The 24,622-nt window shown below is 36.6% G+C and overlaps 1 protein-coding gene across 2 annotated transcripts in view; it reads left to right on the top strand.

Moving 5' to 3' along the window:
* LOC124799250 (chitin synthase chs-2) overlaps window positions 1–24,622 on the top strand; it is a 345,843-nt gene that overhangs the window by 243,786 nt on the left and 77,435 nt on the right. For both annotated transcript variants that reach the window (XM_047262797.1, XM_047262796.1), the window contains exons 3-9: window positions 11,066–11,310; window positions 12,059–12,352; window positions 13,140–13,352; window positions 13,438–13,637; window positions 13,807–13,954; window positions 14,943–15,145; window positions 22,080–22,268. In XM_047262797.1, coding sequence (XP_047118753.1) covers window positions 11,066–11,310; window positions 12,059–12,352; window positions 13,140–13,352; window positions 13,438–13,637; window positions 13,807–13,954; window positions 14,943–15,145; window positions 22,080–22,268 — 1,492 coding nt within the window. The remainder of the gene's footprint in view (window positions 1–11,065; window positions 11,311–12,058; window positions 12,353–13,139; window positions 13,353–13,437; window positions 13,638–13,806; window positions 13,955–14,942; window positions 15,146–22,079; window positions 22,269–24,622) is intronic.

Genomic DNA, 24,622 nt, shown 5'->3' with positions numbered 1-24,622 from the left:
GCAGAAGCAAGTTCTCAGACAAATTAAAAGCAAAATACCTATGCTTTGTATTTCGACGAAACAAAAGTTAAGCTAAATTTGCAGTGTGTGAGGGCTGACAGCTGCTTTATTATGAAATATAATCCCAGATTTAAAAAGCAAGCGTTTCTGTCAACAAATTCGTACAACAAAGCAAAACAGTCTGTTATACAAAAAGCTGCAGTATTAAGAACATCCAGCGATGACGAGGCAAAACAGCCTGAAGAACAGGAACAATCAGCAGACACGGAGGAAGATTTATTTTGGAAAGATTTTTACTCCAGTGTTCAACGCTCTTCGAGTCAAACTATTACACCCATGACGTCTACAATAATACAATTGGACAAGTATATCGAAATTCAGCCTTTAGTAAGAAAGGCAGACCCTTTTAGATGGTGGAGTGAACATAGGATATACTACCCGAGACTGTACCAGCTCATGTTAAGACGCTTGTGTGTGGTGGAGAGCTCAGTTCCTTGTGAGTGTGTTTTTTAAGGGCTGGAAATACTCTCACGTCTAACATCGAGGGAGTTAAGAAAGATAATGTTTTTGAACTATAATTTATAAACTGTGTTGTGTGTGTGTGCGTGTGTGTATGTGTAGAACTTTTACGCGAACTGAGCTTGAACTGTATATGTTTGTGACAATACTTGCTTTGAACTGTGTTTAGACAAGAAACTTTGATACAATTATGCAAGTAATCAGTAATCTAATGCTGTAATGTGCATATTACTCTTGTTATTACCATAATGTGTGGAAGACCGAGCTTACCTCTGTTTCTTTTTGTAAAATCGTATTTTTTGGTAGCAGCTACTTATTCAAATAAAGTTGAAAGCAAACAGTTAACTAAATATAAATTTTCATTTCCAAGATAGCAACGATCAGAGGAAACCATGCCTAACCTAAAACATATCTAGGATGATTGTTACTATTGGATCTACGGTAAGTCCACGTGTTCGTATTCGGATAATGTTATACCGCCATCTCACAAAATTTTGACACACCTCTACTGTAACATCCAATAGTAACAAAGATTTGTGAAACTGCGATATAAAATACTTATTGCGTAAAATCGAGTTTTTTAGGAAACACACCAACATAGATAAACTTAAAAATCAAAATCCGTATCTAAATATAAAATTTTATCCAAACTGTTAAAGCCGTTCCCAAGAAACACGAAATTCGCGTTTTTGTTTAAAAAATTATTTTGTGTAAAATCGCGTGCTGTAAGGAAAGACACCTATATACAGATAATCATAAAAACCAAAACCTTAACTACATTCAATACGTACTAACAAAGTTTTACGAGATGGCGTTATAAAAACATGTGAAATAGCGTTTTTATAATATAAAATTGCGTTTTTACGAATGGAACTATGTAGGATATATATATATTGTAAAATTGACTTTTTACGAAAGAATGGAATTATGTAGGTGAACTCAAAAAGCAAAAACCAGTCTAAATACGAGGGCAGTTCAATAAGTAATGCAACACATTTTTTTTCTCGGCCAATTTTGGTTGAAAAAACCGAAAATTTCTTGTGGAATATTTTCAAACATTCCCGCTTCGTCTCGTATAGTTTCATTGACTTCCGACAGGTGGCAGCGTCTGTAATGGATGTGCGTTGCAAACAAAGGGCAGTGATCGAGTTTCTTTTGGCGGAAAACCAGGGCATCTCAGATATTCATAGGCGCTTGCAGAATGTCTATGGTGATCTAGCAGTGGACAAAAGCACGGTGAGTCGTTGGGCAAAGTGTGTGTCATCATCGCCGCAAGGTCAAGCAAGACTGTCTGATCTCCCGCGTGCGGGCCGGCCGTGCACAGCTGTGACTCCTGCAATGGCGGAGAGTGCGAACACACTCGTTCAAGATGATCGACGGATCACCATCAAACAACTCAGTGCTCAACTTGACATCTCTGTTGGTAGTGCTGTCTCAATTGTTCACCAGTTGGGATATTCAAAGGTTTGTTCCCGCTGGGTCCCTCGTTGTCTAACCGAACACCATAAAGAGCAAAGGAGAACCACCTGTGCGGAATTGCTTGCTCGTCATGTGGCTGAGGGTGACAATTTCTTGTCAAAGATTGTTACAGGCGATGAAACATGGGTTCATCACTTCGAACCTGAAACAAAACGACAATCAATGGAGTGGCGCCACACCCACTCCCCTACCAAGAAAAAGTTTAAAGCCATACCCTCAGCCGGTAAAGTCATGGTTACAGTCTTCTGGGACGCTGAAGGGGTTATTCTGTTCGATGTCCTTCCCCATGGTCAAACGATCAACTCTGAAGTGTATTGTGCTACTCTTCAGAAATTGAAGAAACGACTTCAGTGTGTTCGTAGGCACAAAAATCTGAACGAACTTCTCCTTCTTCATGACAACGCAAGACCTCACACAAGTCTTCGCACCCGAGAGGAGCTCACAAAACTTCAGTGGACTGTTCTTCCTCATGCACCCTACAGCCCCGATCTCGCACCGTCGGATTTCCATATGTTTGGCCCATTGAAGGACACAATCCGTGGGAGGCACTACGCGGATGATGAAGAAGTTATTGATGCAGTACGACGTTGGCTCCGACATCGACCAGTGGAATGGTACCGTGCAGGCATACAGGCCCTCATTTCAAAGTGGCGTAAGGCCTTAGCATTGAATGGAGATTACATTGAAAAATAGCATTGTGTAGCTAAAATATTGGGGGATAACCTGGTGTATTTCAATGCTGAATGAAACAACCCCTGTTTCAGAAAAAAATGTGTCGCATTACTTATTGAACTGCCCTCGTACAAATTTTCATCCAAATCGTTAGGGCCGTTTTCGGGATACGCGAAATATAATACATAAAGTGCTATTGCTCGTGTGTAAAGAAGGTGTGTGTGTTTTGCATTGCATCTGCAACAAATAAGACGTACATATTTATTCATCATACTTGGATTTCTCGATTTTAATCGTGTGTATTGGGAGCTGTGTACTCACTGCATATCGTTTCTGTCATCACTAGTTCGTGTATTACTCGCGCAAACTAAGCTGACGTCGGCGCGGTGGCTGATGGTAGCGATAGTAAATGGAAAATGCCTTTACGCTCGTTCCCGTCAGCCACCGCCAAGTGTCAGTCAGCATGGCTTTCACGAGTAATATTACGATTACGGCCCACGAACTTCGTTGGTTCGTTCCGAGCTTCGTTTGTTCACACGCATCCTCCACTAGACTGCCGTCTGGCGGTCATAATCGTTCGGCACGACTCGGCATGATTCGGAAGTTGCCTTATAGCGTACTAAGAATCGTTGGAACTTGGAATCGTCACGACTCGGAAACGCACAATCGTTCTTACGATTCTTTTGAACGACGATTCGTCCATATCACGATTCGATTCTTACGATTCTTTATTTAGAGTCGTTCAAATTAACGACTCATTCACTAATCGCCACAACTTTAATGTAGATGTACTGGCTTTTATCAATGACTCGTGAAAATATGGAGCTTCTGTTTCACATATTTGTTAAGTATTCATTTCGCACTACCGTTTATGTACACAAATTTCATTATTCTCTAATGAAATATATACTGTAGGAACCCAAGCAGACAAAAAATAGAAGAAGAGAGACAGAGAGAAAATTTCTATATGGGCTTTTCCACAACGACTTCTGATTTCAAAATTCTGAACGTAAGGAATTTTAGTTCAGATGGTTCGGATGGCTCTAAGCACTATGGGACTTAACATCTGAGGTTATCAGTCCCCTAAATTTAGAACTACTTAAACCTAACTAACCTAAGGACGTCACACACATCTATGCTCGAGGCATGATTCGAACCTGCGACCTTGGCAGCCGCGTGGTTCCGGACTAGAACCGCTCGCCCACAGCGGCCGGCAAATTTTAGTTGGAAACTACGCCACAAATAACAATCTGTCACAGTTTTGTTGTTTATCGGTCACTGTTTCGGCTCAAATCATCCCTGACTCCTCATCCCTCTTCCAACTTATACACACATAAAATAGTCTGCTGAATATTAGCTTGACTGAAGAACTGCATGGAATCTTTCCAGCTGCTCGACAATGACTCTATGTGGATTGGACAAAAATTAAACAGCAACTACCTGTACAAGTGGGCATCAGCCTACACTGTTAAATAAATGTGGTGATTTATCAAAGTAAACAGGAGTATAACTATGGGTCCCATTATTAATGACTTATTTTATCACTAGCTGCTTGTTCACATAGTACATTCTACTTTTCACTGTTGTGACATCGAAGCTCAAATTAGACAGTGTATCTAGATTTCACGGTAAGAAGCTACCATGGAGCACTGCTGCTTGTGACACAATATGCCATTTCCTTGGGCTCGTATCGTGACATGGTCCGTAATTTATGCTGTTTTTATTTTCTTGTCCATCATTAAGTAAACTGATGCAGTCAGTGCTGTTTTTTATATACACACATATAGATAACATAAGAGCATGATAAGACAGATACGTTAATTACACATTAGTATAAATGGGCGATACATAACACATATAAAACAGATAGTTTCCACATCAAAACTCCGTCTCAAAATCTGGCAGAAAACCCAAAGAGAGTCTGGTAGTATGTAAAGCATACCACTGGCAAGAAACAATCAATACCTTCACTGCGCGATAACAAACAATGACGATGTTACTGATGACATGCGAAAGACAAGTGGGGGGGGGGGAGGAAACACCTGGGTGAAGCCGTGGGTTTTACGACGACACGATAAAAGGATTCAACAAAACTTGGTATGTGAGCTTATAGTGGAGGATGTCAAGTCGTACATCAATTACTTAAGAATGGATGAGCATACATTTCATTATGTGCTCAGTGAAGTGTATCCTCATATCACAAAGCACAATATTCACTTAAGAACTGCTACATCTGCCGAAGACAGGCTCACTGTAACACTCCGATTCCATACTTAGAAATCATACACAACCGCTCGCTCGTGGAAAAATCTACATCCAAAGTTACACACGTCACACCAATATCCAAGAAAAGAAATAGTAGTAATCAGCTAAATTACAGACTCAGATCACTCACGTCAATTTGCAGTAGAATTTTGTAACATGTAAAGTACTCGAACATTATGAATCACCTTGAAGAAAACGATTTTTTGACAAATAGCCAACACAGATTCAGAAAATATCGTTCCTGAAAAACGCAACTAGCTATTTAGTTTCATAAAGTAATGAGTGCTACCGACAGGGGACATCAAATTAATTCCAAATTTTTAAATTTCCAGAATGTTTCTGACACCATTCCTTGCAAGCAACTTCTAATTATATTGCGTGTCTATGGAGAATCATCTCAGCTGTGTGACTCTATTCGTTATTTCATGTCAGAAATATTACAGTTCGTGATAATGATAAACAATCATTGAGTAAAACAGAAGTAATACCTTGCTTTTCTCAAGGAAGTGTTATTGGCCCTTTGTTGTTCATGATCTATATAAATGATATGGAAGACAATCTGAGAACAGTCCTCTTAGATTGTTTACAGATGATGCTGTCATTTACCAACATGTAAAGTCATCAGATGGTCAAAACGAATTGCAAAATGATTTGGACAAGATGTCTACATGGTGCAAAAAGTGTCAATTAACTCTAAATCATGAAAAGTGTGAACTCATCCACACAAGTACTGTATAGAATACACTAAATTTTGGTTAAAAGATAAATCACACAAATCTAAACTCTGTAAACAGAGCTACTTAGGGATTACAGTTATGAATAACTTAAATTGGAAAAATCACATTGATAACGCCGTAGGCAAAGCAAACCAAAGACTGTGATTTTTTGGCAAATACTTAATTTTTTTGCTGCTGCTGCAGGACTGTCTCATGACATTTCAATCACAAACCTTCTCCTTAGAGTGTGTAAACATTTTGTTGGTGTTCCTTTACATGTGCTGTTGGAGAGTGGAACAGTAGAAACTAGCTTTGATGTGGTTTGATGAAACCTCCACCAGGCACTTGACTGTGAATTGAAGAATAATCATGTAGATGTGTTAATAGATCATTTTCTTTGAGGTATTTCATAATGTTCGAACACAGTATATGTTCTAAACTCCTACCACAAATTGTTGTCGGTGATGTGGGTCTAACTATGTAATATAGACTTTTGTAATGCCTCAGATGATCTCTGAGGACTCTACAACAATAAAAATCAATCAATCAATCAATCAATATTTCATTGGATTACTTCAATTTCTTTCTTGTATAATGGTGTGGGCTGTGCTACTTTCCCGTCCTTATGCATAGATATTTTGTCGAGTGAGCAGCTATATATTAATATTGAATATGGAACTACAATTCTACAAATAAAGTGAAAGCTATGTGGGACATCATTAAAAAAGAAACTGGCAAAAATAAGACAACTGAGGAGAACATTGTCTTGATACACAACAATAAAAAGATTTTACAGCCTACAGAAACAGCAAACATATTCAACAAATACTTCACTAGGATAGCTGAAAATTTAATAAAATCTAATTTTAGTTCAACTCAGCATCAAGTGGTAAACAAGTGCAACAGTAATAAATTTTCAATGTTTGTGGACCAAGTAAGCAGGGAGGAGACATTCAAGGCTGTCAGAGAACTAAAGACAACATATTCAGCAGGAATTGATGGTATACCGAACAGAATCCTAAAACTCTGTATACAAAATATAATTGACCCCCTTACTCACTTATGCAACTGTTCCCTAGAGTCAGGCATCTTTCCAGATCAACTAAAAACATCAAAAGTCATCCCTATTTTCAAAGCTGGTGACAAAGATGAAGTAATAAACTATCATCCCATTACATTAACATCCTGTTTCTCAAAAGTAATAGAAAAAATTATGTATAGTAAGTTGTTAAAGTTTATAAACAAAAATAGTGTGCTATCTAATACTCAACATGGCTTTAGAAGCAAGAAATCAACGGAGACAGCAGTCTATGAATGCATATCTACTGTATTAAAAACAATAGATGAAAAACAACAAACAACAGGTATATTTTTGGACCTAACCAAAGCCTTTGATATGGTAAACCACAAAACCCTATTGAAGAAGCTAGAGAACTATGGAATTAGGGGGTTGGCAAATGATTGGATTCGTTCATTTCTCAGCGACCGTAAACAAAAAGTATCCATCAGACTTATAGATGATAAAGCACGAATAATCACAGAATATGTATCATCAGAAAGCCCAATCACTTACGGGGTACCACAAGGGTCGGTAATGGGATGCCTACTTTTCTTGTTATATATCAATGATTTGGATATACATATTGATTCCCACAAAGTAATACTGTTTGCTGATGACACAACAATACTGGTAAAAGCAGCAAAAAATGAAGATATACAAGAAGAAGTAAACACAGTTACAAAACATCTAAGTAATTGGACAGCAGAAAAATCAGTTGATAATAAACTACAACAAAACAGTAGCCTTAAATTTCCATAACCACCAAAACACCACATTGATATATCCAGAAATAAAAATCAATCAACACCCTATTGCAAATGATGAGGCTACAAAATTTCTCGGCATCTGGATACAAAGAGACTTAAAATGGGACAAACACATAGAACAAATTAATGCCAAGCTGAGCACGGGCTGTTATCTTCTTAGGGTTCTCAAACAATGCATAAATGAACAGGCAATATTGTGTGCCTATTATGCGTACTTCAATGCCCATCTCAAGTATGGACTCATATTCTGGGGAAATTCCCCAGCAGCTCAAGGGACTTTCAGAATACAAAAAAGAGCCATTAGGATTATGACAGGGAGTGGTGCTCGACAGTCCTGCAAACCAATATTTAAAGCACTGAATATACTACCTCTACCGTGTATGTTTATTGTTGACACACTAATGTATGTAAAAAAGTATATGATTGGAAATGATGATAATACTTTAAAAAACAAAGATATACATGATTATAATACTCGAATAAAATATAACTTGCATGTACCCCCAGCCAATACCAGTTTGTATCAGAAAGGTACAGACTATCTGGGTATTAAACTCTATAATAGACTATCAAATAGTATAAAATGCTTACAAAATATTATCTGTCAGAGAATATCTACAGTACCACTGTTTCTACTCAGTAAAGGAATATTTGGACCAGAATAACTGTTAAGAACTAAAGCTACTGTAATTTTTAACATTGTATCATTGTAAGAACTACAACTATTGAAATTGGTAGCATGTTGAAAAATGATTATTTAAATATGTATCATTTTGCACTTTGTAATAAGTCCAATATCATCCTGTACACTGTACTACATATGATCAAAGGACTCAATAAATAAATAAATAAACTATTACATTAGCATACCCTGTAAAGAAACTAGTTGGTATACTGTCTGGACTGGAAGACTTACCTTTTTTAAGTAATTGAGTTGCTTCACTACAGTCTGCACTTATTTCTAAGCTACTCGTGTTAGCAGCTGTTCTTAATTTGAAATCTGGAATATTTACTGCATCATCTTTAGTGAAGGAAGTCTGGAAAACCATGTTTAGTAATGCCGCTTTAATGGTGCTGTCATCGATATTTGGTAACGTTACCATTGATATCACACAGTGAAGGTACTGATTGTTTGTTACCCCTGGTGCACTTTATATATGACCAAAATTACGAGACAGAGTTTCAGTGTGGAATCAATTAAAGGCATCTCACATTGAAGTCCGTTCTAACCTTCTGTAAAACATCAGCAATCTTATGATTTTCCCATCTTTTAAATCTGACATGGTTTTTGTTGCTTCTGAAACAGTGTCCTTACCTGTTTTGTGTGACATGATAGCCCTGTTCTGTCCCTTATAAATTTACTTGGTATGAATTTCTCAACTGTAGCCAATACTAGTTATCTGAATTAAACCACACCTACTCTGTGCTTACATAGTTGGTCTGGAAGGAATGGAGACTGTCTCTTCAGAAGCCATCAAGTAGATTTTTATCTGCTATTTTCAGTTGGTATATTTGCATTTTTTTTGGTGGATTTGGATGTTATGGTATTTAGTCTCCCTATAACAACCTTATGGTCACTAACCCTTTTCCAGTTGTGAAGTATAATGTCTACACATACTAAGTTGTGGTCACTGTCCATTTCAATTTCACTACAAAATAAATTATTTTCAACAGTAACAAACATGCCAACATCAACTGAATTTAACCTATTCTCATTTCCGGCTTTAGTCAGCTTTCACTGCCTATGACTATTTCTGCTTCAGTACTTCCTATGTGTGCCTAGAGCCCTGGTTCTTTCCCAACACAACTACTAACAATTTACAAGCATAAAACCAATGTTTCCTGGCTCTACCTTTGATCTGTGTTTTCCATGAACCCTTTGAGACCAAATCCCTGTTTTTACACTCCCAAAACCATCCAACCCGAAAAAACCACCTAATCCACTCCACACAGCACCACTACACATGTAGCTGCTTCCTATTTGTAATGGATCCCTGATCGTCTGTGGACTCCTGTCTTTCGTCTCCTTCTTTCTGGAAACAGAGGCAATGATCCAAGACAGTTGTAATATACCATGCAAACAGGCAAGAAACTTTTGCCTTGCTTACTCATCTGCCTTTAGCAGTAATGTAATAAATGGAAAATATAATCCACCACTAACTTTCAAGATCTTGTTCTTTCTCTAGTAAAAGTACACACATTCATGCATACAGCCACATATATAGCCAAATGCACACACCCATGGCCACAGAAACAAAGAAAGGGTGTCCTTCTACTAGAAAAACAGCAAGGGCTAAAAAAAAAAAAAAGCTCTACTTTTGGGGGGCAACGCTATTACAAATTGAATTGACTAGCCATAATGCACAAACTGACTTTACAGTTTCAATTTTTCAGTGCCTCTCCTATAACTTGTAAACTTCACGTAAGGTCTGCTGAGTCCCTAGGTGCCTAGCTGGGTATCACCCTTGGGAGTTGTTCTCATATTGAATCTTTTAGTATGTGGTGAAGCAACTACTATCTGTGAAATTTCCGACAAATTAAAATTGTGTGACAGACAATGGAACTAATCCCAGTTCCTTGCCTTTCACAGTGAGTTCATTCTGAATATATCCCCACCCCCTCTGACTGTGGATAATCCATTTCACCAACATATCCTTTCACCCAGAAGTACTAGTCCAACAGGGTATGCTGGAGAACTTCTGTGCAGTTTGGACTGTAGATAATAGGATTCTCATAATGAATTCTGTGAAGGTGGGTTGTGACTCTGCCTGTGTAACTTAAATCAGTAAGAGTGTTGTCCACAAATGGCAGTATTCTGGATCTGAGTCTCAGGCTAATACACAGTTTTCTTCTGTTAGGAAGTTTCAGGTTTTAAAACTGACTGTGAGTAAACTGATAAGTACTTAAAATTCACCCTTTACATTCTTGTTTTGGAGAAGGTGATCATTCCAATTATGTTATGTCACTGATCCCTTAATTATCAATGTTTTGGTTATATTATCAAGATAGGATTCTTTTTTGTTTCTTCTTAACACAGCACATGTCATGTGATCTAACTTATGGAGCAGATGGAGCTACTTAGATATCTATACCCTTATATCTATGTTTATACATGTATTTATTAAAATAAGATTCTATAGTTTAATAATACTGAATATACATAATATGGTTTATGTGTAATCTTTTCAAAAGATGAATTGTTCTCATTAAAGCGATTAAGAAGCTTTTATGCACTTTAAGATCTCAACAAGTTTCTAGAAAAAATAGTTGCAGTAAAAGTGTATAATATTAGCCATTTAAAGATGTTTTGCATGTGATTCATATTAGAACACAAAGTAAAAATGTGTTACTCTGTTAGTTTTGTCAAAGAGATACTTAAAATTAGCAGTCTACAAAGTTTTGTTCATAAGACAATGTAATTTTCAAACTTAAATGACACTGTTTAGGATATGTAAAACCCTTGCCAAAAAATTAACATTAAAAGCTAATGCACTATATCTACAAATTAGAATGTGTATTTTTTCATTCAAGTAAAATGTGTTTTTTTTTTCTTTCTCAGTAGTAATGATATTACTGTTTTATTTCAGCCAGAGAACCCAAGTTGAGACAAAAGGATGGGATGTCTTCCGCAATCCACCACCAAAGATGGACAGTGGTTCTATGGCAAACCAGAAATGTCTCGAAATTACTGTTCAAATGCTCAAAATTGTAGCCTATTTGCTAACCTTCATTATTGTCTTGGGATCAGGGGTGATAGCAAAGGGTACTACTCTATTCATGACATCACAGTTGCGCAAGGACAAAGAGATACTCTACTGCAACAGGGATCTAGGTAAGTTAACACTATCACATAGAAAGGTTCATATTAAAGGTATTTTACTTAAATGAAATGTAACTATAGTGGAAAGAATATGGCTCTTTCCATGTGTGAGGCAACCCCAATAGAAGAAATGAGAGGAATTTTCGTCCAGACTATGCCCCTTTTACCAGGATTTAGAATGAAGGTCTTCATTCTGTGGCTAATGTTTTCTGTAAACTCTCATTAAATGAAAAGCAAGAATTTTGAGAATTATATAGATTAAAAAGAAAATTATAAACATACCTGATTTGGTACACCTTCCCCAATGTATCTGATGTTTAGATTCAAACAATGAAGATTCCATTTAGTTCAAAATAAGTAATAACATTTATTGTAAAAATTCTTCTATTCTTATGGCATAATGATAAATATTACTATATGATAGATACTAGAGTACTCAAGTAGGTATTTTCCTGCAAGTAAGAGATAAACTGTTGTTATAAAAAATAACTGAGCAAGCAGCAACTTTTATTGGCGCAGAAGCTATTCTGATATTTTTACTTTAAATTTTGCTTCAATAATTACTAATAGTTTATAGCAGTTCAGTGACAGCTAATTATGATCACTTTTCATACAGTTGCTCATTTTTGTCAATTTATACCTTGAATTGTTCCACATCCCAGAGGGCTGTCTCCCATGTTGGGATTTACAGGACATCATGACTGAATGAATTAATTATAACTGAATTATTCAATTTTCTTTTCTTTCTTTCTTTTTACAGGAAGGGAAAAGCAATTCAAGGCCACACTCCCAGATGAAGAACGAGTAGCATGGATGTGGTGCATAATGATAGCCTATTTGGTGCCTGAAGTGGGTTCATTTATTCGTTCCGCTAGAATTTGTTTTTTCAAATCCAGCAAAAAGCCTACAGTCCCAGAATTCTTAATTGTTTTTGTCATGGAAAGTTTACATGCTGTTGGAATGGCTATCTTGTTATTTTGTGTGCTTCCAAATCTCGATGTTATTAAAGGAGCCATGCTTACTAACTGTGTGTGTTTTGTACCTGGCCTTCTCGGTAAGAATACTTAAAATTTTTTCATTTCTGTCTCTACTGAATTTTAGTTTTTGTAACTATTAAATATGAGCTTAGAATTTCAGAAATAATGGAGAAACCATTTAGTCTAAACATGAAGAACTTTGCTGTAACAAGATATATTAATCGAAATTGATTTTTTTATTTCAAGTTTATACACATTATTAAATGCTAATATATTGACAGGATTTAGATGCAAGTTCTTCTGCAGCTTCACTGTAATTTTTAATAGACAAACATTATGAAATGAATGGAGTTATGAGAGGAAGATGAAGCAGATAGTACACTTCTGTTTAAATTGTTAAGATACCTGCAAAAGAAATAATTATATGTTACTCTCTTCTTATTGAGTTAATGAATTTCATAATTTTATATTAATGAATCACAACACATTAGGCTTGATAACAAGAATTCATGCTTTGATAGTTTATATACTAAAATGGAGAAGTATAATGACAAGCATAGTATAACGCAATTGACACATATTTTCTTGCAACAAACAGCTCATTAAAATTTTGTGTTACATGGCAAGATAAATAATAAATAAATAAAACTTGGCTGCTTCAACAGTGACAACAAACCTGTGCTGTCTATGACCACTGATTAAAATGATGTATCAGGAAGCATTTTGAATGAACAACATTTTTTATGTTTCATGAGTGCTGTACTATTTAATTTTTAATGTGACTTCTGTGAGTTCAGTTAACTTCTAACTCTTTCCTATCTGCACAACAACTATATTCTCACACTTTCCATTATTATATTCCAGGAATGCTATCGAGGAGCGGCAAGGAAAGCAAAAGATTCATCAAAGTTATCATTGATCTTGTTGCATTAGCTGCACAAGCAACTGGATTCATAGTGTGGCCCATGTTAGAAGGTGGTCAGAAACCCCAGCTATGGCTGATTCCAGTTTCTGTAATATTTATTTCTTGTGGATGGTGGGAAAACTATGTAGCCTTTACAAAAGATTCTCCTCTTGGTAATGCAGCTAAGCTAATACAAATTACTTTAATACGATGACAGTATTTGAATGAAATTGAAAGTTTTACTTTTTCTTTTGACAGGGTTTACAAAATCACTAGGCAAAATGATTGAAAGACTGAAAGAAACGCGGTACTTCAGCTATGTTTTTATTTCTCTTTGGAAGATGATAGCATTTTTCTGTTCTGTAGTGTTCATATTGTTCCTCCAAGAAGAAAATGTTGATGGATTCTTTTCATTGGTTCCAAATGCCTTCGGTGCACACAAAATTCTTGTAACTGAGGTAATTGTGCTTTATGGATGCCTAATAAAAGCACTGTCATGTATCAGTAATAGTCTGACATAAACTAATATCTGTGAATGAGCCACCTGTCAATAAGTGATTTTGTGTTACATATTGAAAGTTATAAGAGATTAAACAAGTTTATAGCCAACCTTCTTTTCTATTTCAGATAAAAGCAGTAACTATACCTGATAGTCTACCAGACTTGCATGATGCTGTTTCAACAGGTGAAACTGTAGATATTGATGCCTGGAACAACACAGCATTCTATGTGCTACTAATACATATTCTGGGAGCATATCTGTGTTACATTTTTGGTAAGTGATGAATGTCAAATTGCCACTCGTGTCTACTTGAAATATCAAGAAGTTTTAAGCATTTCATAATATCACGCAAAATTAGAATATTTTTCTAGCATGAAGGTGTGAGGGTGGTTGATGATCACGGCTGGATATCTCACTGTTAAGAGCAATGCCCACAAAAGACAACATATTGGGTCCATGTCCAATCCTGGCATGGAGTTTTAATCTGCAGAAAGTTTCAAAACAGTTCACATTCTGCTGTGGAGTGGAATATTCATTCTAGATGATTCTCTACCCAAATACAAACAAGACGCTCTGAAACATGCAAAATAAGATTGTGAATCAGTACAAATTAAATAGTAAATACATACCCTGAGCTTCAATTCCTTATAGATAAATTCTATGCTCTTATATTCACTCTACACATCATGCAATGTAGGAATCATCAAATCAGTAAAAATGTTTCTAAAACTAAACCACACATATATTTAACATCCCACTGTCAGCCATATGGTACAAGGAAAGAAAGGAAGGTTGGGAAATGAAGGAGGAAGAAATAAAAAATCACTGGAAAGAATGTGTTTCTCCCCCACAATGCAATGTAATTAGCAATCAGCTATGTAGTGTGCTCATATTCTATTCTCAGAAAAATTTTGAAATGGAGGATCTTTGTTTAAAAGCCCATACACACTATTACCTGGCAAAATGTTTCTGAAGTGTTCCATAATAATTTGCAAAGTTATTGTTTCTCACTTTTTAAATGAACATAGCATGTGGGATTAAGTCATCATTTTCTGTAAGTTCTTCTGTTATAAGTTGATAAAATAAGTAATTGAATAAGTGGAGCATAAGCATGACATTTACACTGCTATACACAGAATATTGCAAAAAGTTATTTTTCTCTTCTATTTATATACCAGAAATATTTCAGTTTCCTTTTTGCAAATATTTACAAATTCTTACAGATAAGCAATTCTTATTTGTTGTACTTGTTCTTTTTCAGGAAAATTTGCATGCAAAATTCTGATTCAAGGATTCAGCTATGCATTTCCAGTAAATCTGACAGTTCCTGTCTGTATCTCATTGTTGATTGCTGCCTGTGGTGTGCGAATTGGAGATCCATGCTTCTTTCACAATGTGATACCTGACTACCTGTTTTTTGAATCTCCTCCTGTGTTTTCACTTTGGTATTCTATTTATAGCCAGGTTAGTACTACATGCAGTTATAATATTAAAAAAAACTGTGGTTTAAAGAGATTTTTCTGTGAATATTTTTGTTGGTTTCCTTTACTGTATATTTATCTAATTTAGCTCTAACTGGTAGGACCCATTTTATTTGGAATGAAAAACTTTCTTGTTGTACCTTTTCTATCTGTAACCATCACCAATTTTGTTAAGAAAAATATTGTTGTCTTCTATTCATGGTAACCTCAATGATTTGTAACACTAAGAAAACCCGAATATTTATCTCCATGTTGCACATCTTCTTGACTATATTTTAGCAGTCACTCATTATTTTATGCAAGACAAATCAGTTCAAAGCATGTAATTTCTCTCTGCATAGCTCCAATTTGCCTGCCCTACGTTCTTAACAATAACCCACTCATTTTCAGTGTGTCTGTTTCCTTCTAAAGTACTGATCAATGTGGGCATAAGCTTCACAAAATTTCAAACAGTTGGTAATCATTCTACTTTGAACCTCTTCTCAGTCTCTTCATTTCCATTCTGAGTAGCTCCATTTTCGCCATGTGGTTAATGGAGTTTTCAGGAATACCCAACAGCTGTCAAAAATGATGGTTTTTACATTGCAATGTATCTAATGTTGCTAAACAGACCTTCATCAGAGTGACCTCGACTAAATTTCATCACGTCTTTTATTTTTATTTTCTGTGCTAATTTTAATCCAATTGCTCATCTGTCTGCTGACACTGACTGATTTGTGTTGACTTGCTGTAGGTACACGCCTGTAAACCATCCCTCCAGAACCTTTGGAGAATCAAACTCCCAAGTATAAAACAGCTTCAACCTTCTGATTACTTTACAAATGAGTTGATTGTAATGCATGGGAGTTTGGTTCTTGAAGAATAGGGATTCAGGGGTCACTGGTATATGAGGATAATGTGTGCAAAATGGGTTGTGAATAGAGCTAGTAGCAAAGAAGCGATAAATTAAAACATGAACAGCAAAAATGTAATAAGCAGTAAAGTCTTTTCCTTTCATTCTTTTATAGAGGGTGACAGCAATAAAATGTTTCAATAAAGTTTGAAATTATGTGTAAAGTTTGTTGGAAGCCGCTAAGTGCGACATTCTCAAATACTGGATGATAATAGTTTGGGTAATTTGCGCACCATGAGTTATGCTGCCCCAAAGATATACACAGTTTTTAACTTTAAAACTTGATTTGAGTTTTTTCCATGGTTTTCAGAAGTTGCTAAGATGAATGCAGGAATGGTTCCACTGATTAGGCAAAGGCCAAGCTCCTGCGCTACCTTCATCTAGTCCTATCCTACTTTTTTCCAAAAGTTCCAATGGAGGGCATTGCTGCAAGGTATATGCAATCCAGAGCAACTCCAATGTGGGTATATAAGCACTGACATGTATGCAAGGGATTAGTGTGACATTTTCGTCTGTCCAACATGCATGCAGTAAAGCAAAAATATAAACTATGGTGACATTATTTTGTTCCAAACAGAACCACATGGCTGTTATTCTTTTCTTAGTTGGTGAAGGACAGGTATCAGTAGACATCCACTGAAGAATGAAGAATGTTGAAATGGCAGAGAGCAGGCTGGGAAATGGTTTTGATCTGATCTCCGTGAAGAAAAAAAGAATCCCATCAATAATATTTATTTCTCAATTTCTCAGATCCAGCGTGCAACATGGACACAGTCAGAATACACGCAATTTAAAAAAAAAAAAAAAAAAAAAAGGACACACAACCTTTAATAAATGCAATTGTTGCTCAATTAAAAACATAAGATGATTGCATATTAAAAATATTACATATGAAACTTGATTAATAAATAGTCACAACGAAGTATATTTACTTTAAAATTACACCGAATGCCTCTAATATCTGTATGCATAAGACTGGTGCCAGAATAGCTGTAAATTTATGGTACTTGTGTTCTTCAAAACAGTCTGTGGACTAAATCCTACAAATGTTTACTAATGGCACACAGCCCCAAAAATTTCTTAATGCGCAAGATCCTTCATATTTCAGATGAAGTCCCATTGTATTCACCAAATAAAAAGTACGAGGGTTGTTTTTTAAGTAAGGGCCGTTCGCGCGTATAGTCCCGTAGTTCGCGCGGATGCCGCAACAAGCCACCGCGCCACTTGCCGGCATCCTTCCCGTTCACACTGATGCAAGTTGCAGCTCTGTAGCTGACGTGTACGCATCGCTGTGCTACTTTATTATGTTTACGATTATTGAATCGCCCGCCGCGTGTGAGATACGGTCAGTGATACGTTTTCTGACTGCGAGAAGCCTATCAGCTGCAGAAATTCATCGTCAGTTAACAGAAGTTTATGGCTTGAATGCAATGAGTGAAGGTAAAGTGCGTCAACGGGTTAGAGAATTTAAAAATGGCCGTCAAAACATCCATGACGAAGAACTCTCAGGCCGGCCCTCTGTGATCACTGATGATTTGGTGGCTGCAGTCGAAACAAAGATTCGTGAGGACAGAAGATTCACAATTTCCACTCTTTCTTTGGAATTTCCACAAGTTTCAAGATCGGTTTTGTACAAAATTGTGTCTGAAAACCTAAACTTTAAGAAACTCGGTGGGTACCCAGACTCCTCACAGAGGACCACAAAGGGAAGAGATTTGCCACTTCATTGGACTTTTTGATTCGTTACGAGGAAGAAGGGGATGACATGTTGAGTCAAATTATCACTTGAGATGAAACATGGGTATCCCATATCACTCCCGAAAGCAAGCGACAATCGATGGAATGGCGACACACAACCTCACCCGTCAAGGTCAAAGCCAAACAGACACTGTAAAAGCGCAAGATTATGGCAACTGTGTTCTGGGACTGGTGCGGTGTTTTGCTAGTGGAATTTATGCCATGAGGAATGACAATCAACTCAGATGCCCACTGTGCAACTCTAAAGAAGCTCCGCAAAGCAATTCAAAACAAAAGGCGCGGCGTGCTGACAAAAGGAGTTTTCCTCCTGCACGATAACGCTAGGCCTCACACCTCTCAAAAGACTCGGGATTTGATTGATTCTTTTGGCTGGGAAGTTTTGGACCATGCACCATACATCCCCGACCTTGCTCCTAGCGATTTTCACCTGTTCTGGTACCTGAAACACCATCTTGGTGGGCAGCGCTTCAATGACGACGATGAAGTGAAAGCGGCCGTGAACTCTTGGCTGTCGGAGCAGGCGGCCGAATTCTTTGAAGAGGGAATTAAAAACTTAGTTGTACGGTATGACAAGTGCTTAAATAAACAAGGCAACTATGTAGAAAAATAGGTAAAAGTGTGTAGAATCAGAAAATGAAAGTTTTTAACAAAAGTATTTGTATCTTTTTTTAAAATAAAAACGGCCCTTACTTAAAAACAACCCTCGTATTACAGACTTTTACCAAGACAGATGTACAGAACAGGCAATAAAAAGAAAACAAATGTTAAAATATTATTCTAGTAATTGAAATTCATACACAATAACAAATTTTCATTGAAAGAAAGCAACACTTTTGGTCTGACTTTAAACAGCAACATCCTAAATTATTACTCTGATAACTGTCCAAAAATTCACTTTCTTTCATTTAACCTCTTTTGGACAGAATAATTTCTCAATATAGGATACTCAAAACTGTTAAAGATGCAGTCTTATACTCTAAGGGAGCTTTACTGACACACAAGATGATATATGTGATCAACTGGTTAAGATGAGACTTTAAGCAGTACTGGAAATATTTGATAAATGGAAATTTATGACCTGGGAGAAATTTTAATACAGCAAACAGTTCAAATGACTTGTCAGTTTAATTAGTGTGCCTCAAATATTGTAATTTTTATGCTAAAGTAAGCTTATTAAATTTGTTTAAGTTTGATATACTACATATGCCAAGACTCACACAATCATGCAACAATTTTACTGTAACTTCTAAGTATGGACCAGTTATGTGCTAATATAAACAGTATTTGTTGACCTCAATACATTAGGCTAATTAGCCAGCAAGAACTCAGTATGTTTCATTAAACATGATACAACACAATTACAAAACCAGCTGTGTCTGAAACATAGAGTCTTATAGTAACTTGCTTTGTACACAACAGATAAATCCTTCAACAAATAATACAAAGAGGTGAACCAAGATATCAAAATCTAATTGCTCGTGCAAAGTCACAAATGAATACCAGCAATACTATGATTGCATGGATTCTGCCAATAATAATAATAATAATAATAATAATGTGAGGTTTGGAAGGTAGGAGACAAGGCACTGGCGGAAGTAGAATTGTGAGGATGGGGCGTGAGTCATGCTTGGGAAGCTCAGTTGGTAGAGTACTTGCCCGCAAAAGGCTAAGGTCCTGAGTTCAAGTCTTGGCCCGGCAAACAGTTTTAATCTGCCAGGAAATTTCAAAGCTGCGCACACTCTGCTGCGGAGCGAAAATTTCATTCTGGAATAATAATAATAATAAAATAATAACACTAATAATAATTACAATTATTATTATTATTATTATTATTATTATTATTATAGTATAGAATGTGGACGGAATAGACATGCAACAGTCAAGTCACCACTTAATGGATAATATCTATAAAACTTGGTGAAGTTGAACCACGAAATTATTATGCAATGAAACTGTTCTGGTACTGATTTTCTGGGGAAGCTCTGCCCAGCACCATGTTAATAATAGAAACCACAGGAAATGTTGTGTGGCTGACAACACACACTCTCCCGTCCATCAAGGGCACTGGCCCACTGCCAATACCAAAAGTCATGGACAGCCAACGTCCTCACACTATACTCATGCTTCTTCATCCAGGTGACTCTTCCTTGTACTGCCTACACTATTCCTTAAATACCTGTTCCTCAATGGGCAATGCTGCCTAGGAACTCAGAAATTCATTCTGACAGAAGTGGTCCAAGAGCACAAACTAAGAAAAATGGATACTAGAGGACAAGTCACAAGGGCTGCTGGCACACGGGACAAATGTGTATTTGGCAGCATGTCTCTTGAAAACCACCATTGTGGAATGATCCACCAAGTTCTGTTTTGGTCACAACTCAACACAAGATGCTGGTCAATCTGGGAGGCCAGCCTCATCCATTATGGACAACAAAAAAAAGGTACTTGATGATGTAATTAGGGCAGACTGGCGCATTACCGTTCATGCTCTTGCAAAGGATTTTGACATCAGCTTCAGGAGTGTGCAACACATTATCTGGAAGGAGTTAGGCTACCTTAAGGTCTGCAGCCAGCAGATATCTCAGGCACTGAGTGTCAAACAAAAAGCTAACTTGGACGGCAGTTTGCCTGAAGCATCTGAAGTGTTTCAATGTTGAAGGCAACACATTCCTTGAGTGCACTGATGCAGGTGATGAAAGCTGGTGCTGCCACTGGGAACTAGAGTCGAAAGTGTGGATGAGCAGTGGTGTCATTCATCATCTCCTCAGCTGGATAGGTGACGCTCACCCTATTCTTTGATTACGAGGGCCCACTGCTTATTGATTTCAAATAAATAAGTAATGAGTGTCACTTTTCCTTCTGGTATTGTAATTATGTATATCCTCGTTCCTTTTGAATTGCAGTAGGTTACTTACAACGAAGTTCATGAGGGAATAAATATACTGTGAAGCAGTGATAATATACCTAATTCCTTAAACAGATATGTATAAGATGATCACTGGCAAACACCATATATTAATATTACAGTGCACTTTTGAACAATGAAGACTTCTTTTATTAAAGATGTGTTGTGCCAGACCATTATTCCATATGGCATTATTGAATGAAAATGTGCATAATGTGTCAACTTAATGATCTGTCCCTCCCCAAGATCTGCAATGATTTATAGTGCAAATGTGGCTGAACTAAGTTGTTTTAGGTGTTCCAAAATGTAGTTTTTCAATTTAAATTCTCATTAATATGTATATGTAAAAATTTTGGAGTTACTAACCCTTGTTATTATTTCCACACTATGTCTTACACTTATCACTGATGTAGTAACTCTAGATGTGCAAAATGAGTGAGCTGTCTTTTTGAAATCATGAGTGAGACCACTTGCAGCATAGCACTCAGTAATAGTTTTAAGAACATTATTGACCATTTCTTCTGTTGCTGTATATAATTTTGAATTGATTACATTAGTGTCCCCTGCAAAGTGAACAATTCTGCTTGTTGTGTATTAGACAGAAGTTTGTTTGCATATAAAAGGAACAATAGTAGATCTAAGATGGACTCTTGTGGAACCCTATGAGTGATTAACCCCATCCAGAAGAATCTCCCCTGCTTAGATAGGTTGAATTATTAAGTACAACTTTCTACATTCTTTTAGTTTGATATGATATCATCAGCTGGTTGGCTATACCATCAATATCATAAAAACCTCAGTTTATCTATGAGAATACTGTGATTCACATAGTTAACTGCCTCAGATAGCTTGTAAAATTTGGTGAGTGAATGTGTAAATGGCATTCATTAGATGAGCAGTTCTACTGGAAACTAAATTGTGATTGCTCAAGATATTATTGTTGCTCAGGCAGCAATATTTTTAATGATTTCAGCTTCCTAGTAGCTATTTAACTCATTTAGCCCAGTGTCCTGTATAATTTGCCTAGTTCATTGTTGAAAAGTCTTCTTTTCTCATACCCTTTCCTTCTCTCTTTTGTTGAACAAAGAAATGCCCAGCAGTGAAAGGTAATGAGTGTCTTCAATCTGGTATGCCTCTATCAAATTTTTTCTGCCTTGAAAGAAGAGATTTGTCTCTTTTACTGTCTTTATCTGCTTGTAGTTCATTACAAAATCTAAAAATAAAATATGACTTGAAACCACATAATCCTTCAATGGTGCAAATTCTGTTATATGATTGACTGAAAAAACAATGAATATTAATTACACATTTTCTTGTAAATTTAAATTTAAGGTAATATCAATTGTTTTCTTATTATTTCAGCATGCATGGATATGGCTACTCTGGTTGTTATCACAAACTTGGATAACTATACATATATGGACTCCAAAGGCTGAACGTTTAGCTACAACAGAGAAATTATTTGTAACCCCAATGTATAATTCTCATCTCATAGACCAATCACTTGGACTCAACAGAAGGCGAGATGATCAGGCTGATGTTAAGACTGAGGTACATTCTAAGTTTACTTTAGATTCTTGTTCAACATAATTACAAAGTTAATAATGATTCATAATCAACACAAAAGGTAATATCTATGTCATCTTCAGTCTCATTTTTTCACTCATTCATTCATTCACATATCATATTCTGTAAATGTAGTCAAAAGGAGAGCCTTCATGTAAGTGAAAACAATCAGGTGATACATTAATAAGCACAAACAGCCACTAAGGCTACTTCTGCAAAGTATACTTACAACCAATCTACTTAGATTTTTAACTACATGAATTAATTCTAGATAAATCTATTTTTTATGTCAGTAGAAAAGCAGGTACTTTGAAAAATCTCACTCTTCTTCCTTTTATAGTCTGAGCTGTTGTTCCTATCAACTACTTCTTATTAATCATTTACACAACTTCACTGATTTGATAGAATCAGCTATAAATCCATTGCAAAAGTTAAAACTTGTTTAACATTAACTTAGTATTAACTGAAATTTACATCTGAGAGTCCAAATATTCTGATACATTACAGGAGTGGCTACCTTAGACTTGCCTTCCCTCTTTCTATCAATCTTTCTCTGTCACTCCTCCTCACCAAATTCATCGTAGCTGTCACAAATCACAGTGCAGTCTACAAAATACACCACACAGAATACAAAATCATGTCACTGAGAGTGTCCTTGTGTAAAATGTTTGTAGATTAGGGAGTGATGTCACATATGAATAATGCTTTTGATATACCCCAAAAGAAAATGTAAAGACATTAGATCAGGGGTACAGGCTTACCAAACTATGTGACATCCTCCTCCATACCAGTGTACAGAATTTGTATTATTTAACTAGTCATGCTGTATGAGTAAAGCAGACAGGTGCTCTATCTAGCTGCATTCCAATATAATCAGTGATACGTTCTTTAAGAATTGTAACAACAATGTACAAAAACTTGCAACACATTTCACATAGTATGATTGACACTGGACCAAGTGTCCACCAAAAACTTTGTGTGTCACTTATAACAATATCATGAAGATGAAGCCCTGCCTAGACATTGCTTTTATGATAATTTAAGAACCCATATCTTGTAAACCCTCCCCTGCATGAACCATGGACCTTGCCACTGGTGGGGAGGCTTGCACACCTCAGCGATACAGATAGACGTACCATAGGTGCAACCACAATGGAGGGGTATCTGTTGAGAGGCCAGACAAATGTGTGGTTACTGAAGAGGGGAAGCAGCATTTTCAGTAGTTGTGGGTGCAACAGTCTGGATGATTGACTGATCTGGACTTGTAACATTAACCAAAACAACCTTGCTGTGCTGCTACTGCAAACAGCTGAAAGCAAGGGGAGCTACAGCCATAATTTTTCCCAAGGGCATGAATCTTTACTGTATGGCTAAATAATGATGGAGTCCTCTTAGGTAAAATATTCTGGAGGTAAAATAGTTCCCCATTTGGATCTCCGGGCAGGGACTACTCAGGAGAACGTTGTTCTCAGGAGAAACAAACCTGGCAATCTACGAATCGGAGCATGGAATGTCAGCTCCCTTAATCAGATAGGTAGGTTAGAAAATTTAAAAAGCTAAATGAATAGGTTAAAGTCAGATATGGTGGGAATTAGTGATGTTCAGTGGCAGGAGGAGCAAGAATTCTGGTCAGGCGAATACAGGGTTATAAATAAAACATCAAATAGGGATAATGCAGGAGAAGGTTTAGTAATGAATAAAAAAAATAGGAGCATGAGTAAGCTACTACAAACAGCATAGTGAACACATTATTGTAGCCAAGATAGACATGAAGCCCATGCCTACCACAGTAGTACAAGTTTATATGCCAACTAGCTTTACAGACAATGAAAAGATTGAAGAAATGTGCGATGAGATAAAAGAAATTATTCAGATAGTGAAGGGAGATGAAAATTCAATAGTCATGGTGGACTGAAATCTGATAGTAGGAAAAGGAATAGAAAGAAAAGTAGTAGGTGAATATGGAATGAGGGTAAGGGATGAAAGAGGAAGCTGCCTGGTAGACTTCTGCACAGAGCATAGCTGAATCGTAGCTAACACTTGGTTTAAAAATCATGAATGAAGGTTGTATATTTGGAAGGGGCCTGGAGACACTAGAAGGTTTCAGATAGATTTAGGAACCAAGTTTTAAACTGTAAGACATTTCTAGGGGCAGGTGTGGTCTCTGACCACAATCCGTTGGTTATGAATTGTAGATTAAAACTGAAGAAACTACAGAAGGTGAGAATTTAAGGAGATGGGATCTGGATAAACCATAAAGAACCAGAGGTTTTAGAGAGTTTCAGAAAGAGCATTAGGGAACTATTGACAAGAACAGGGGAAAGAAATACAGTGGAAGA

Source organism: Schistocerca piceifrons, chromosome 5 (assembly GCF_021461385.2).
Source record: "Schistocerca piceifrons isolate TAMUIC-IGC-003096 chromosome 5, iqSchPice1.1, whole genome shotgun sequence".
In the NCBI taxonomy this organism is placed as follows: domain Eukaryota; kingdom Metazoa; phylum Arthropoda; class Insecta; order Orthoptera; family Acrididae; genus Schistocerca; species Schistocerca piceifrons.
The sequence above is the reverse complement of the archived record's forward strand: the minus strand, read 5'-3'. Positions and strand labels throughout refer to the sequence as shown.